The 16,203-nt window shown below is 42.8% G+C and overlaps 1 protein-coding gene across 3 annotated transcripts in view; it reads right to left on the reverse strand.

Annotated features, from left to right (window-relative positions):
* The window catches only part of Fam221a (family with sequence similarity 221 member A), a 46,982-nt gene that overhangs the window by 18,951 nt on the left and 11,828 nt on the right, over positions 1-16,203 (reverse strand). Inside the window, exons 1-2 of one of the 3 annotated variants that reach the window (XM_050126616.1) lie at positions 7,668-7,811; positions 2,688-2,861 (exon numbers count right to left, since the gene is read on the reverse strand). In XM_050126616.1, coding sequence (XP_049982573.1) covers positions 2,688-2,861; positions 7,668-7,732 — 239 coding nt within the window. In that variant the 5' untranslated portion in view covers positions 7,733-7,811. Of the gene's footprint in view, positions 1-2,687; positions 2,862-4,349; positions 6,618-7,667; positions 7,812-16,203 lie in introns of those variants that run through there. The other 2 variants (XM_050126614.1, XM_050126617.1) reach the window with 2 other exon arrangements.

Genomic DNA, 16,203 nt, shown 5'->3' on the forward strand with positions numbered 1-16,203 from the left:
ACACACACACACACACACACACACAGAGAGAGAGAGAGAGAGAGAGAGAGAGAGAGAGAGAGAGAGAGAGAGAGTAAAATTATATGAAATTTGTAAGGTTAGGTAGGTAGAGCATTTGTGTGCTATGCACAAGACAATGAGTGTCCTAACACACCAAGAAACTAAGAGGGCCTGAGAGATGCCTCAGTGGGTGAAGGGACTTGCTGCAAAGCCTACTGTCCTGAGTTTGTTCTTCTGGACCCACTGACCTCACACATGTACACATATACCCACACATACACAATGAATGAATTAATATAAATGTAAGGTTTTTTAAAAAGAATGGTTTTCATCAAAGTACATCACTTAAATTTATTTTTATGCTTTGCTATCTAAACCTAAAACAAATTTAATAAAATATTAATGATAGTTCCTTAACTATAATTTAATTTTTAACTTTCAACATCAAAATGAAGTAATGGTATTGATAAGGTATTTTAAGTTGTGTGTTTTTGGTTTTGCATACACATAAAATAATAAAAAATCATTTTTTTTGTTTTTGAAAAGTTTTTGAAAAGAGATTATGACAAAACAACCAGTTCCATTTGGTGTTTCAAGAAACTTTAAAAATTCCATCCTCTTACCCTAGAAATTAATTTTGGAAAACACACCTCAAGTAAATAATTTCACATATAGATAAGGGTTTCACATAAAGGCAGTGTTGGCAATAGTACACATACTAGTAGATATTTATGTATAATAGGCAAAAAGAGAATGGACAAATCCATTACTAGAGAGCAGTTTTTTTTATCTAAAGAGAGTGACAAAAGAAAACCAGAGAATCACAATACTATATATATAAAATATTTAGAATTTAGATTGGTTAAAGCCAAGGGAAGAACAGCAATTGGAGTCTCCACTCCTATAACCTGCCTTTCTGCCTGGCACCCCTGGAGTCTCACTCACAGTTCGGAGAACAACAGTGGACTAGCTGAGACATGGACTAGTTATTTGAGACCTGCCTTGAGATTGCTAATAGCCACACGCATGCACATTTCCTGTGATTCGATCGTGAAAAGACAGTGTTGTTTTATGAATGCACAGAATACAACTAAGTGAACACTGTAAAGAGAAATTATACAGGCAAAATGGGAAGCACTAACAGCAGCAGGCTTCGGGTGGTGAGTGTTCTACTTTCTATATATGCCCTGTTTCTCTTAATAACCATGTTTCACTTTTATAAACAGAAAAACATGTGTGAGATAGGAATTCATTAAGTGAGGAATACCACAGAGAAATTTCTTCATCATCATTGGGTTGGATTTCGAGGGTCATTTCCAGACCGCACAAATTCCACACAGAAACTGGCACTAGACATTCACAAGCATACATCATAAGACTACCACACATTTGCCCAACCCCTTCAGTTTTGACAGATATCAACATGTACCCATCATCCTCCAGTCCTCCACAGTGCTTTTGGTTATGGTTTCTAGGTAAGTCTAAATCCAATCTACACACATTACTCATCCTAGCAACTGCCTAACAACTTCTGGCAAACTACAACTCTGTAAATAGCAACTAGACAAAGAGTCTCTCAGAAAGAGCCTCGCAGGTTGCTGTTGAAGCAGGGCGGTTCCCCTTCAATGGATTCCTTAGAACAAAAAGTCAAACCTGGTCCCTAAGAAAAAGTACTAGGTTCGGTGGATTTTTCATTTTGTACTTTTTACAACGCACGTTGGTCATTTTGCTATTTACAATTGTGAGATGGTAGAACAATCTGAAGGAATGTATGCACAACAACACAAACAACACACATCATGACTGACCCCTCACGTCTCTTCTCTCAATGATGTTCTTGAACACAGCCATTTGAAGTCAGAAGAATTTGTATTTTCTTCAATATAGGTCAAGGTAGGGGCGAGGTATGGTGGTCGCACCTGTCATCCCAGCAGCCGGCAAACAGGAGAAGCATGAGTTTGAGGCTATGTGGGATGATTGCACAGCAAGTTCCAGGCCAGCCTGGACTGCATAATGGAACCCTCTCACAAAGAACTGAGCCAACAAATACAACGTGGAAAACACCAACCCAGCTCCCCGCGAATATAAAGAGTGATTCGTAATCCTGAGAAATGGGTCTATTGGTGGATGAGTAGTCTGACCAGCGGGGGTCAGTGTGACCCCATGTCCTATTTTTTTAATAATAGGACCAGTAGGTGCTACCTTCACCACACCGAAAGACCTCTGGACAAACACCATCCTCTGGTTTTGCCAATGGCAAAATAAGAGTTGTTCATGGTGACAGACCCTGTGATGAGTTTTAACACAGTACGGGGGTTTCTTATACGTTTAAAAACCTTTACATAATCCTAGTGCATTATGTAAATGCTGGCATCAAATGCTTCTTAATCATCACAATGTTATTTATAGGAGGAAGACATGTATTTGCCGTAACTTTCATTTTCATTAACAAGCGCTAAAATAGGCTGGAGAGACAGCTCATCAGTTGAGTGTGCCCACTGTTCCTGCAGAATCCCCTTCCCTGCACCTCTCTCAGGTGGCTCACAACCATTTGTAACCCCAGCTCCAGGCATATCTGACGCCTCTGGCTTCAAAGGCACCTGCACTCACGTGCACATATCCACCCAGACACACACATATACATAAGTAAAAATAATTTTTTTAAAATAAATGATGCAATATCTTACCTATGTGTACAAAAACACAGTGTCTCGGGGCCGATCAGTTTACAGTCCATTCCTGTTGGTGACCGCCAGCTCACAAATAACCTGTTCCGTGAACGCATGGGTAAGACTTTTTTCTTGTACTCTTCATACTCCTCAGGAGTAAACAGTTTCCCTCCATCGTCCTCACCAACAATTCTACAACAAAAAGTATTCTTATAACCCTGAAAATTTTCCAGGCCCAAAATACTAAACTCTAAAATTAAATTATTCTTGTATATTTAAATGAAAAGTAGCTTTGACTTTGGATTTTTTCCTTTCAACACAAATACATAGTCAAACTGCAAACGGTAACAATAAAACTGCTGCTTCTGATGGAGTTCAGGGTGTACCATACCTCCCCCGACACTTGGCAAGCACCTTCTTGAACAAATAGTCAAAGCAGGACTGCTACTCTCACCTTCCCAAATATCCTTCCCTGAAACAGGACCTACCCCTTGTTCCAGGAGGAGCCTCCTTCCACCCACATACTTACAGATGGATCTACACACACAGGCTTTGCTAAGTTCCCCAGTTCATTGCCATTAGGTCATACCTTGCTGTTCTTAGGTCATGTTTCTCTCTGGCTGGTCCCCATTCCATAAACCTAAGCATAAAGTTACAGTATTTCCTGTGTGTTTATTATTTTTTCACTCCCATGCCACATAAACTTGACTCTGTAAGTGTTTCCCTTGTCAATCTTCCTTTTATTTTAGGCACTTTTGCCATGAACCCAGGGATGTCTGAAGAAAGAAATCTTTTCTACATTCTCTTCCCATATAGAAGATTGTAGGTAACAATTTTTAAACATGACTTCACTGATTGTGGTGGTCTGACTGAGAAATGTCCCCATAGGTTCTTGTATCTGCACACTTGGTCTTCAGTTGGTGGGACTGTTTGGTGACATCATGGAACCTTTAGGGGTGCACTCATGCTGGAGGAAGTACATTGCTCAAAGCCAGCACTGAGAGATTATAGCTTTTCTCCACTTCCTGTTCTGTCTGTTTCTGCTTCCTGTGTGCGGACAAAAAATGGTCAGCCACCTTCCTGTTCTTGCCACCATGCCATAATCCCCGCCATAATGGACTCTAACCCCTCTGGAACCATAAGCCCAAACAAATCCTTCCTTCTTCAACTTCTCTTGCTCATGGCATTTCATCACAGCAGCAGAAAGGGGACTCTACACTGATCAAGGTCTATCAGTGGTCATCACTACTCATCTCAGGCTCTCCTTAATTCTGAAACAAACATTCATTCATTAAAAGCTAGATCTGAAACCAGATGTGGTGTCCTCCCAAAATCCATATGAAATGGCTAAGGCAGGAAGATGAATTAGAGGCCAGCCTGAAATACACAGCAAGCCCCTGTCTGGAGAAAATGCAAATCTTGAGCTTAAACTTCTAAAAGTTATGTTTTCACCCTTTTAAAACAGTACTTTAATTCACACCTTTAATCCCAGCTCTCGGGAGGCAGAGGCAGGCAGATCTCTGTGAGTTCAAGGATACCCTGGTCTACAGAGCAAGTTCCAGGATAGCCAGGGCTACATAGAGAAACCATGTCTCAAAAGAAAACCAAAACAAACCAATGAAATAGTACCTAAAATTAAAACTCTATCAGTGCAGAAGTCAACATAACATTTTGGCCTACCTGACCTCTGGACAGAAGCTGAAAGTCATGTGAGCTCTGAAAACCTTGAAATGTTTTGATTTACACAAGCTCAAAGTCATGGTATATAATGGGTGATCAGACGTTTTGAAGTTTCATATGATTCCAAAATCTTATGAAAAAGAAAACTATTTCTATGGGGGAAAATTGCTTTGCTAGAAGAAAGAAAAAATACAATTAAAAAAATTTTCAATTGTTCATAGCGGAAGAAATTTCTCTTTGAAAATATCTCCCTTTAATTTCTTCTTTAAATAAATTTATTTACTTATTTTACATCTTGGCTGACGTGTTATTTATAGAATGTTTATGTGATTTTTTTGTACATTACATACTTCTCCATGCTTTGAAACAGCTGGTTGCAGTAGAAAATCGAAACCCAAATGCTCTTAATTACGGCACTCAAGAGGCAGAGGCAGGTGGCAGAATCGGAGTTCAAAGCCAGCCTGATCTACAAAGCAAGTTCCAGTACAGCCCGAACTACACTGAGAAACCCTGTCTTAAAAAACAAACAACAAAAAAAAAAGAAGAAGAAGGAGAAGGAGAAGAAGAAGAAGAAGAAGAAGAAGAAGAAGAAGAAGAAGAAGAAGAAGAAGAAGAAGAAGGGAAGAAGAGAAAATGAAACCCCAATTTATAAGCTATACAATCAACACAATCTTTTTTTTTTAATAAACTGGCAAATAAAATTTCACACACTGAAATTAACCAGCCCCAAAGATACAATGTTAGAATGCCCTTTCCGAAGCTGTGAGCTTCACATTAGATGTTATACTTACAGCATGGAATATATTTCTATACACTTATCTGCCAAGAAAACAAAAAAGTCTATGACAGAGTCAGGACTAGAAAAACAGCTTTGTCCCATCCTCTTTCACTCCTGTGTCCATTGCCTGTGCTCAGTCCTTCCTCTTCCCAAATGCTCACCCTCTGGCTCTCTCCTTTATTCTTTTGATTTTTCTCTTCTTTGCTTAAACATTCTAGATACACACAATAGTTCTTAATAATGAACTTATTTGAGATAGCCATCAAAGAATATCAGGAGTACCAGAAAGCTCTTAAGTCAAATGCAGACCTTTAAAGAGAATGCTGGTGTTTACATTTCCAACCTGAGCACTCAGACTTTATTGTACATCCATCGTCTCCAGTGTCTCTGGTTCACTGCAGAACTCAGTCACTGAGTCTGAGTAAGCCCCAGGTGAGGCGGGATACCAGTGGACCCACCTTCTGACACTTTGAGTAGGAAGACTGTATACTCCCTCCAGACGCCTCCCACCCAAGCTAAGTCAAAATTAAAGAAAATTGCGAAGAAGCCTTCATTTGGTATTTTTTTCTGTGTTTGCAGAACCCAGGCCTCCCAAGTGCTAGGCAATGGTTCTACCACTGAGCTACATCTCAGTCCTCAGTTTTTCAGCAGGTTCTCCACACGTGGTTTTGACTGACCTTGAACTCACTGCCCTCTGGGTTGAAATGTCAGCCACTGACCGTTGGAAAGTTTATTTCTGATGGAGATCGTTTCGGGAGCCTCCCCCATATAGCCCTTTTATATCTAGGAGCCCAAGTCCTCATGTCTCTCAAAGCTTGCTGATGGTTAAAGGACATGATAACCTCTCTTAAAGGGACATGTCCCATGCTACTTACGCTTGCACAAATAATTTCCCATGAGCCTGTCCCTAGCATTTTCTGGACAAGAGAAAAGTGAAAGTCCAATCCATGTTTGTAAATATGTAAGTCTTCATTCGGTCAGCCTCAGGATCAAGTGACTTCCTCCAGGGAAAAGCCAGAGAGCCAAAAGGAATGACGCCAGCCCCGCTAGAGGTACGCCAGCCCCGCTAGAGGTAAGAGGGTAAATATGTGATGGGTAGACCTGCCATGAAGACTGTGTGCTAGCTAGTTTGACGCCAACTTGAGAATCATATAGAAATATAAAATCTCAATTGAGAAAATGCCCCCAACTAGATTGGCCTGTGGGCAAGCCTGTGGTTTGTTTGCTGATTGATGTAGAAAGGCCCAGTTCACTGTGCTCAGTGCCACTCCTAGGCAGTGTCTAGGGTGCAATAAAATAAAATAAAATAAAAAATAGGGGCTGGAGAGATGGCTCAGTGGTTAAGAGCATTGCCTGCTCTTCCAAAGGTCCTGAGTTCAATTCCTGGCAACCACATGGTGGCTCACAACCTTCTGTAATGGGGTCTGGTGCCCTCTTCTGGTCTACAGACATACACACAGACAGAATATTGTATACATAATAAATAAATAAATAAATAAATAAATAAATAAATAAATAAACAAACAGGACTTGATAGTTCTTTTAAAAAATAAAAATAAAAATAATAAAAAATAAATAAATAAATAAAGCAGGCTGAGCAAGCCCTGAGCTGCAAAGCAAGCATCACCCCTCCATGGGCACTGCATTAGCTCCTGCCTTGAATTCCCCAGATGATGGACTTCAAGCTGTAAATGAAATCAACCCCTTTCTCCTCAAGTTGCTTTCGACCGTGGTGTTTTATCATAGCATTAGAAACCTGACAGATAGAATGATCAAGCTGTTACATCTCAAATTTAGAATGATCAAGCTGTTACATCTCAGATTTCCTGTTGAAAATCTTCAGAAAGTTCTAAACATTACTACACCAATACAGCAGTATGCCGGGAAACCCAACTGCCTAGAGAGATGCCCCCAAATGACTTGGGGGAAGCACCACACTTCTAGCCTTTCTTTTGTTCCCACACATACTCCTGACAAGTCGTCTGTAAACCCCATTTTCCCAGTTTCCCAACTGCCAAAATGAAACTTAGGAGAGAGGAACTTGGAGGCTGATGTATTAGCCTTAGTGCAACCTTGAGCCAAAGAAGCAAGCAGCTGTGGCCCCTGCTTCGGAGAGAAATCTCTGAAACCAAGTCCTAAAACCATCTCCCTAGGGTTGGAAGTGCATTCATCAGTTCATGCCTTACCCATCACTGAATTAAATGTGCAAACTGACGTCTACTAACTTTTATAGGTCCCGACTGCTTCAACTGTTACTAAGAAAAACAAAAAAGGACCCACTATAAAAGTCGTTAATCACCCCTTATCAGGTGAGACTCAAGAGGTCTTGGAAGAGACTCATTCAAGTATAGAACCGTCTGTCGGCATATTTAATTACAGAAGTGAAAATGTGAAATTAATCCAGGCCTCCCGAACAGCCCAGGAACGGAGTCCCGGAACCCTAAAGCTCTTGCGGGATCCCTGCTCGCCCCACTGTGCTCCTACGACGAGAGACTCAGCCGGGAACGGAGTCCGCCCCGGGAAGCAGATTAAGGCCTCACCTCCGGTACTCTAGGTACTCGTCAACCGCCGCCGCGCCGCCGGGAGGCAACGTCAGCCGCTCCATGGCCCGGGGAAGCGAAAGAAGCCCTCGCCTCGAGCCCCGAGGCGGCCCTTCAGCTGCCAAGCAAGGACCTGCGTACGAACACCAGCCTGGCCGCTGGAAAAGATCAGGCCCCGCCCCTCTGAGCTCCGCCCTCGCCCGACCCCGCCCCTACCTCCTCGCGCTTAGCTCCGCCCCTTAGTCCCGCCCTCGTCCCCACAGCTCTTCCCATTTAGCACCGCCCTCTCCCGCTCAGCTTCTCCCCTATTAAGCCTTGCCCTCGCCCCGGGCTCCGCCCCATTTGTCTCCGCCCTAACCTTCCCCAGCGTTACAACCCTCCCTAGCGCCAAGCCCTCCCCTTGCACCCCGCCTGCCCTTATACCACGCCCTCCGTAGCCACGCCCACTCTGGCTCGCCTCTGGATTGACAAGGCCAAACCTCTCCACCAGCCCTCAGGATTGCCCGCCTGGCCCACTTCACTACCTGGAGGACCTCTTTGGTCCTTGAACCTAACGTAGCTTGAGCATCACCGCCCTACCCGGTACCTGAGCCCTACAAGCTGGCTTCTCCTGCATAGGAGCAGGCTGCAAAAGAGATGGGTTTTGCCACCTTCTTCTAACACTGGTTGTCATTGCTCCATTCTCAGAGACTCAAGAACAAGGAAATCCAATGCCTGGATATAATGGATTCACAAAACAGGGCTTTGTACAACTCTTTTCATTTCATCCGTCTCTTGAAATATAAGTGGTCTTGGAGAGATGGCCACTTGGAGCGGTTAGAGTGCTTGTTGAGCAATCCTAAGCAGTACAGTTCAGAACCCAGCGCCCACATAACAAACCAGGCATCTCACAGATGCCTTAAACTCCAGTTTCAAGGTGGGCAGAGACAGGAAAAATCAAGGAGGCTTGCTGGCTTTCAACCTAGCCAAGAAAACTCCAACCCTGGGCTCAGGAAGTGACTACTAAAAAGGACTAGATGGGAAGTGCAGAGGGAAGCACCACACACCCTCCTCTCTGCCCTTAGTACAGGTGATGAGAAAAAAACGCTCTCTGAAGAAAGTAAATCACAGGTCTAGGGAAGAACAAATAGAAGCAATTCAGCCAAGTTCTTGCCATCTGGGTCGGAACCCAGAGCCTCTGAGGTGCAACGGAAGCCCTGTACCGCCAAACTATACACCTGGCTCCAAGCTAAGTCTGTTCAACATATTAAAAGAATCTCCACACATTTTATATAAGGACGGAATTATCATCCATTAGTAATTTAGCCATAAGTTGTTCTGGCAAGCTGGAAACAGGTAAGAAATCTGCCATACTCAGCACAGAAGAATCCTTGAATAGAATAGATCTCTGGGGATCAGGTTTAGCATCCTTTGTTAATCATCTTGATTTAGAGATAATTGCGTTTTTACAGATTCAAGGTTCACAGCAACACTCACGCACCAGGTCGATTGTGTCTGTCTCCTAACAGTGTGTCTCCACTTCAGAGTCTACCAACTGAGCTGTGTCCCCTGGTCAGGGTGATGAGGATTCTGAGAGAAGGTCTCATCATGAAATCCTGGCTGACTTAAAACTTCCTAGGCTGTCCGGGCTGGTTCACACATGCGTTCCTCCTGCCTCTGCTTCCCAGGTGCTAGGAATGAATGGAGACGTTCTTAATATTAAACTTCTTAATGTTGTTAGCCTTCCATTCAAAACCCTTCTTTAAAATTATCTTTAATTAATATACAACATATTGGATTTCCATAAGGCTTTTTCCATACATCACTAGTTTTGTTAACTCACCCTTCCCCTTTCCTACCCCCTAAATTCCCGTATTCTCCCTCTGCTTTCTTTTTTTAAAATACTTATTTATTTATTATGTATACAATATTTTGTCTGTGTGTATGCCTGAGATAGCTGTGAGCCACCACATGGTTGCTGGGAATTGAACTCAGGACCTTTGGAAGAGCAGACAATGCTCTTAACCTCCGAGCCATCTCTCCAGCACCCTCCCTCTGCTTTCAAATCACATGGTCTACCATCCCCTCCCACACTGAGGCCTCTTTCCCTCCCCCTCCTACAGGACCTTTCTGGCTCATTGACATCTACAGACACTCCACATAAATAATAAATATATAAATTTGAAACTCACATCCATGTGGCACGTGTCCATCTGGGCCTGGGTTACCTCACTTAGCACAATATTTCACTGGTCATTTTCCTGCAAATTATATTCGTCTTTCCAGATGAATAAAATCCCGTTGTGTACATATACCACATTTTCATTGCCCATGCAACAATTGGTGGATATCATCTATCTCCTCTGATTCCGTGTCCTAGCCGCTTTGCATAGAACCACAGTAAATGTGGGTGTGCAAGTGTGTCTATAGCAGGATATGGAACCCTTAGGAAATATGTCAGGAAGCCATACGACTGGGTCATACAGTAGTTCCACTTCCAGCTTTAGAGAAACCTCCACACCACTTCCATAGTGCCTGCGCCAGTTTACACTCCCTTCACAGCGGGGAAAGGGTCCCTCCTTTCCCACACCTTGCCAGTATTTGTATTTTGTTTTCTTGATAAACAGCAATTCTGAATGGGGTGGAATGGAATCTCAAAGTTGTTTTAATGTTCATTTCCCTGGTGTCTAAGGAGATTTGTGGGGTTCATTTCCCTGGTGTCTAAGGAGATTTGTGGGGATTTTTGATGTTGTTTACTTGTTTGTTTTTGTTTGGTTTGGTTTGGTTTGGTTTTGGTTTTTCAAGACAGGATTTCTCTGTGTAGCCCTCACTGTCCAGGAACTTGCTCTGTAGACCAGGCCTGACCTCGAATTCAGAGATTCATCTGCCTCTGCTTCCGGAGTGCTGGGATTAAAGGTGGCCTGGCTCCATTTGTGTTTCTTGAGAATTCTCTGTAGTCCGTGCAGATTGGGCTGTGTGTTTTCTTTACGTTTAGTTTATTGAGTTCTTTGTATATTCTATATATTAATGTCCTGTCAAATCTATAGCTTACAAAGATTTTCTCCCAATCTATATGCAGTCCTTTAATTTGATTGTCAATTTCCTCTGCTCCTGCTTTTAATTTCATGACAATGCATGACTGATAGTTGGCCTTCCTGGGCCATCAGAGTCCTGCTCAGAAAGTTCTTCCCTGTACCTCTATCCTGAAAGATGCTCCCTGCTTTCTCAGCTATGCAGGTCAGCATTTCAGGAAGGAGTTCGAGGTCCTTGATCCATATTAGCTGCTTTTTTGCAGAGTGAAAATAAGGATCCAGTTCTATTCTTTTGCATGTATACATCTATTTTTCTAAGCACCATTTGTTGAAGAGACTGTCTTTTCGCCAATGTGTATTTTTTGCATCTTTGTGAGAAATCAAGTAGCCTTGTTTCTTGGTAGGGTGAGAGAGTTCTGAGCCCCCCTCTGGGTGTGGGCATGTAATCCCACCAATCCCTGGGCTTGGTTTGAAATTTCACTAATCGCTACCCTGAAATTTTCCACTCTGGAAACTCTTCCCCCAAAAAACTTATATAAGCCTGCCTCCTGTTAAGTTCTTTGCTGCTTCTCTCCCAAGCAGAGGCAGTCACTCTAGCGTCTTTCCCAATAAATGCCCTGTGTGAGGTTTGTTGTGTGGTGTGACTCTGTGGTATTCCTTGGCTCCTGGCTGCCAAGATACCTTTTCAGAGCTGTAACACACAAGGGAAACCTCTCCCCTCAGAGCTGTGACACTTCCATTGGGGAAGTCTTTCCCCTCAGAGCTACAAAACGTGCATTGGGAATTTCCCCTCAGAGCTGCAACACTTACATTTTTCTGTTTTATTCCATTTTTTTTTGGCCACTTTAAATATCCAATATTTTTTGGCCACTTTAGACGTGGCTGAAGGAGGGAAGAATTTATGAGAAGGTCCCGAACCCCAGCTGTCCCAAGTCCCCTGTGATTACAGAGCAGTCCACAGGGCTGGAGAGGTGGTTACAAAGAGTACGTGCACTGCTCTTGCAGAAGATCCAGGTTTGTTTCCCAGAACCCAAGCCAGCTCATAATCACTAGTAACTCCAGCTCCAGGGGGCTCTGACACCCTTTCTGGGCCTCTGTGGGTACCTGCATTCATGTGCATGTGTGTATGTGTGTGTGCACGTACACACACACACACACAAATCTTTACAAAATAAATTAAACTTCACAAGCCTACACCCACTGGAACTGTAACAAAATATCACTAGTGAGTATATCTCAACCAGGTGTTAGGGTACTATTCCTTTTGGATCCCCATCTCCAACACTCTTGTTAGACAACAGTCTGTCATAGATTTGGATCTATGGAAAGACAAATCAGGATATATGCAGTACACAAGTACTCCAGACTCTGTGTATTCGTGTGTAATTCCAGAAGGGGGCTCCAGAGAAGCTAAGTACCATCATCTACTATACAAACCGAGTACAATGGAAACCCCAAACCCAAACACCTTTATTCCAGTTGGGAAATCAAATCTGGAACATGGAAAATTAAACTGTAAATAAACAAATACATCCAGTCCCTAATGCAGGGAACTCCAACTCCTATTGAAATCAGCCTTGGCAACCTTTAAGGCAACGTAACCGCTTGAAAGAGGAATTAGGAAAGTCTCCACGTTGTTTCTCTGTTTAAAAATTACATAAACCACATAAGCTACAATTACGAGGAACCAGGGGCCTCTTACAACATTCCTCTCGTATTTTCTATGGTAGCAACCTTCCCCCTCCAGAATGTTTTGAATATTTGAAGTACTAATCTGGTATAGAATCAGCTGCACAGAGCAGGGCAGGGTGTTTATCAGTCCTGTTTCCTGGCAAAGTCTTTAAGGGTCCTTGTGTATGGGATCATGACGTGCACATGGAGATGCTTTGACTTCTTCCTTCCTGATTTATATCACTTTTATTTGTGTCTCATGTCTTACTACGCTAGCCAAGCCTTCTAGCCCTATATTGAGAAAGAGTGGACATAGTGTACCTCTTTGTCTAGTTTCTGGAGTTAGCAATAATGTTTTGAGGTTTCCTTCCATTATAGTGTTGGCTAAGAATTTGTCATATATAGCTTATCGTTCTGAGTAATTTCTTTCTATTCTGATTTTCTTCAGGACTTTTTAACAGGAAAGAATGTTGGATCTTGTCAAAATCCTCTTCTACATCGATAGAGGTGACCATGTAATTTCTGTCCTTGAATCTATTGTGCAATTTATAACATTTATTGATTTTTATCTATTGAACATCACAAACTTGCTCGGTCAGGCTATCAACATCAAGGCAAAACTTCCACAATCAAAAATATCACCACCTTCTGAAGGCAGAAACAATAGTTAACAAGTTCTTGGTAATAGATTATTTTAATTGAGACATGTGCACTATTATTTGAGACACAATGCTGTTGTTCATGTAACACAAAGAGTAACTTGTTTATGTGCCAGAAACCAAAACAAGTTGTGACTTGCTTTGCTTTGTTATACACATTCTCACAGAATGGTCTGGAACTGAGCCTGTAGTATCTCTGTGGTATGCCTGTTCATGGTATCTGGGAGAGACCATAGGTGCACAGTGGAATCCACTAAATTTCAATGTTTTATTTTGAAAGTACTTTCTAAGCTGAGGAGACAGCTTGGTTGGTAAAGAGCTTGCCACACAATTGTGAGAACCTGAATTTGATGCCCAGAATCCCATGTTAAATGCTGGAGTGAGGGAGAACATACTTGCAATTCCCGTGCTGAGGAGGCAAAGACAGGTGGCCAGCCAACCTAGCCTATCAAACAAAGACAGATGATGGCCAGTCAACCTAGCCTATCAAAGACAGGTGGCCAGCCAACCTAGCCTATTTGGAAAACCCCAGGTCTGATGAGGGAGGTCCTTCTGTCTATGTGCTGCTTTTATTGGTTAATGAATAAAAAAACTGGCTTGGCCTGATAGGACAGAGTAAAGCTAGGTGGGGAAAACTAAATGGAATGCTGGAAGAAAGAAGGCAGAGTCAGAGAGAAGCCATGTAGCCCCACCGGAGATAGATGCCAGAACTTTACCAGGTAAGTCACAGCCTCGTGGCAATACACAGATTAATAGAAATGTATTAAATTAAAATGAAGAGTTAGCCAATAAGAGGCTAGAACTAATGGGCCAAGCAGTGATTTAATTGACACAGTTTCTGTGTGAGTATTTTGGGAGTCTGGGTGGCCAGGAAACAAACAAGTGGCCTTCCTTACAACACAGGTCCCACTGAGACCCTATCTTGGAAAAAAAGATGGATAGTATCTAAGGAATGGCACATAAACACATATACCCACAATACACACATAACCACATATACAAACTCATATATGTATTATGTGGATATATGCATATATAAAATAAAAGTGCTTTCTACAAATCTTAAGTCTAAAAAAATATTATATGGACAAAGTGAATCCCTACCCCTTGCTGTAAAGGCAGATTCAAGTCCCATTTAACTTCTTCTCTTTTTATTAACTACTTTCTACTAAATTATCATAACTCCACATTATATTAGCAAGCTTAGAAGCCTGTCAGGCACACAGGCGTTCTTATAGAGACCATTTAAGACCAAAAATCATTCACCTATCAGATAGATGGGCGATTCTAGGATCAAGTTCACATGTAGGGGAAGGATCTCCATGTAGGTCCCTCAGTCATACCTGATGGTATTTGCTGGTGCCAGTCTTACACTTTGTGAGCACCCAGTTCTGCTTTAGGCAGCAGCTAAATTAACAAAGACAAATAGCAGAAAACGCCAGGCTCTGTGAGCTTGTAGAACCCCGGCAGGGGAGGGTCTGGGTAGGCAAAAGTGTTTAATGAATCCAGAGGGAGATGATTAAACAGGCTCAGCACAACATGCGCTCTCCAGGGAGATGCCGGAGCAGTGACTTTTCTACAGAAAGACAGCCACCAAAAAGGCAGCATGACAACCGGAGTATGAGGCCAACCAGAAAATGTAATACTGACTCTGTCATTTTATATAAAATTAACACTTTGCTAACCAGAACACTGCACTTGGTGTGGCCAGTCAGACAAGATCCAACTACAGTTTCCTCCTAAAACATAGCTAATTTGATCCAGTAGGTTGGGTGGACAGAGAGCTATGAAAATTGCCTATGCAAGTAACTGTTAGATGCTTTGTGCACTGTGAAACATTATGAAGTGAGAAGCATCTGTAATTTTCAAGGACAAATACATTAGGCATGCTCTCTCTGAAAAGAACGGAAACATCAAACTAGCAGCGCCTTAAGCATAAATTTTGACAAAAGTGTTTTTCTTATTACTCTGCAGAAGTAGTAGCAACTGCTGGCATTGGTTCAGGCATTTCTCCATGGTTGCAAGAACAGTCAGTGGCTCCAGAAATTATTCCCACATTCGAGGACAAGAAAAGGAGGGCCACTAACATCAACTGCCATTTCGCCAAGTTAGGGGTTGCTAGAAACCTCCCTGGAAAGGGGTTTGCTATGGAGTTTGGGAACCCTGGGAAAAGAGTGTAGACTTAAAAGATGTGTTGATTAGCTGCTAGCGGGATGAATAATCTCTACGCCAGATTTGAGACTGCCCTGAGAAGGGGGTTGAGGGAAGGACTTTTAAAGGGGAAAACCACAAGAAGACCTTTAGTAGCTACCCAAGCAAGCAAAAAGTAGCCTGTTCTGCCAAGCTAAATGGTTATAGCTGCTCAAAACAATCTTTGGGTATCTGGATAAGAAAAATCATAGTTAGCCATATTGTAACAAAGATAGTTACAGCCGTACATTTTTGGGTGGGAGTCACTGACCCGGGATTACTGGGAATTTATCGTCCAGGAACTGGAGTCAGAGACAAATGGCTGGTGAGTATCAAGATGGATGCCTAGCATAAAACTGAGCTTCTTTGGCTGTAGCAGTTACCACTGCGTAACTCACTCTAACAGTGTCCCGTTTCCTCCTCTAAACACAAAGAAGGCTGAGCAAACAAGCTTAGGTTTCCAGGAGATGCTCACAAATGCGTGTTAGTTTAAAGACAAGAGGTCCGATCCACAGGGCCTGTCACGGTTCACCGTTGAACTGTGTATACTCGAGCACACAACGCCTCCCCATGCAGCTGACTCACAGCCTCGGCCGGTACTGCATCCTGCTCAGTCTAGTGTCTGCCATCTTCTCTACAACTCATTCCCTTTGCTCCTTCTGCTTCTCTTTAATTTCTTCTTTTCAGTGCTGGGGATCAACCTGGGGCTCACACCTGGGGACTGCCTTGGCAGCCACCTATCATTGAGTCACAGCCCTGCGCAGAATCTGTAAAACCACAATGCCGTTGATGGCAGAACCTGTCCTTGAAACTGCTTACTGCAAAGGCACTCTAGGACACGGAGTTCTAATCACTGTGCGGGTGGGAGTGAGCCCTGGAAGTACTGCCGTGTCCTCTGCCGTGACTCGACCCCATCACTGCTTGCCTGAGCCTTTAAGTGAGAAAATACAGACCGTGCGCCACATGATAAATGACCTAGGAGCTTAAAGGAAAGTTTTCACTCTC

This window comes from Alexandromys fortis, unplaced genomic scaffold, assembly GCF_014885135.2.
Source record: "Alexandromys fortis isolate MF-2015 unplaced genomic scaffold, M_Fortis_MF-2015_v1.1 scaffold_245, whole genome shotgun sequence".
Taxonomy (NCBI): Eukaryota; Metazoa; Chordata; class Mammalia; order Rodentia; family Cricetidae; genus Alexandromys; species Alexandromys fortis.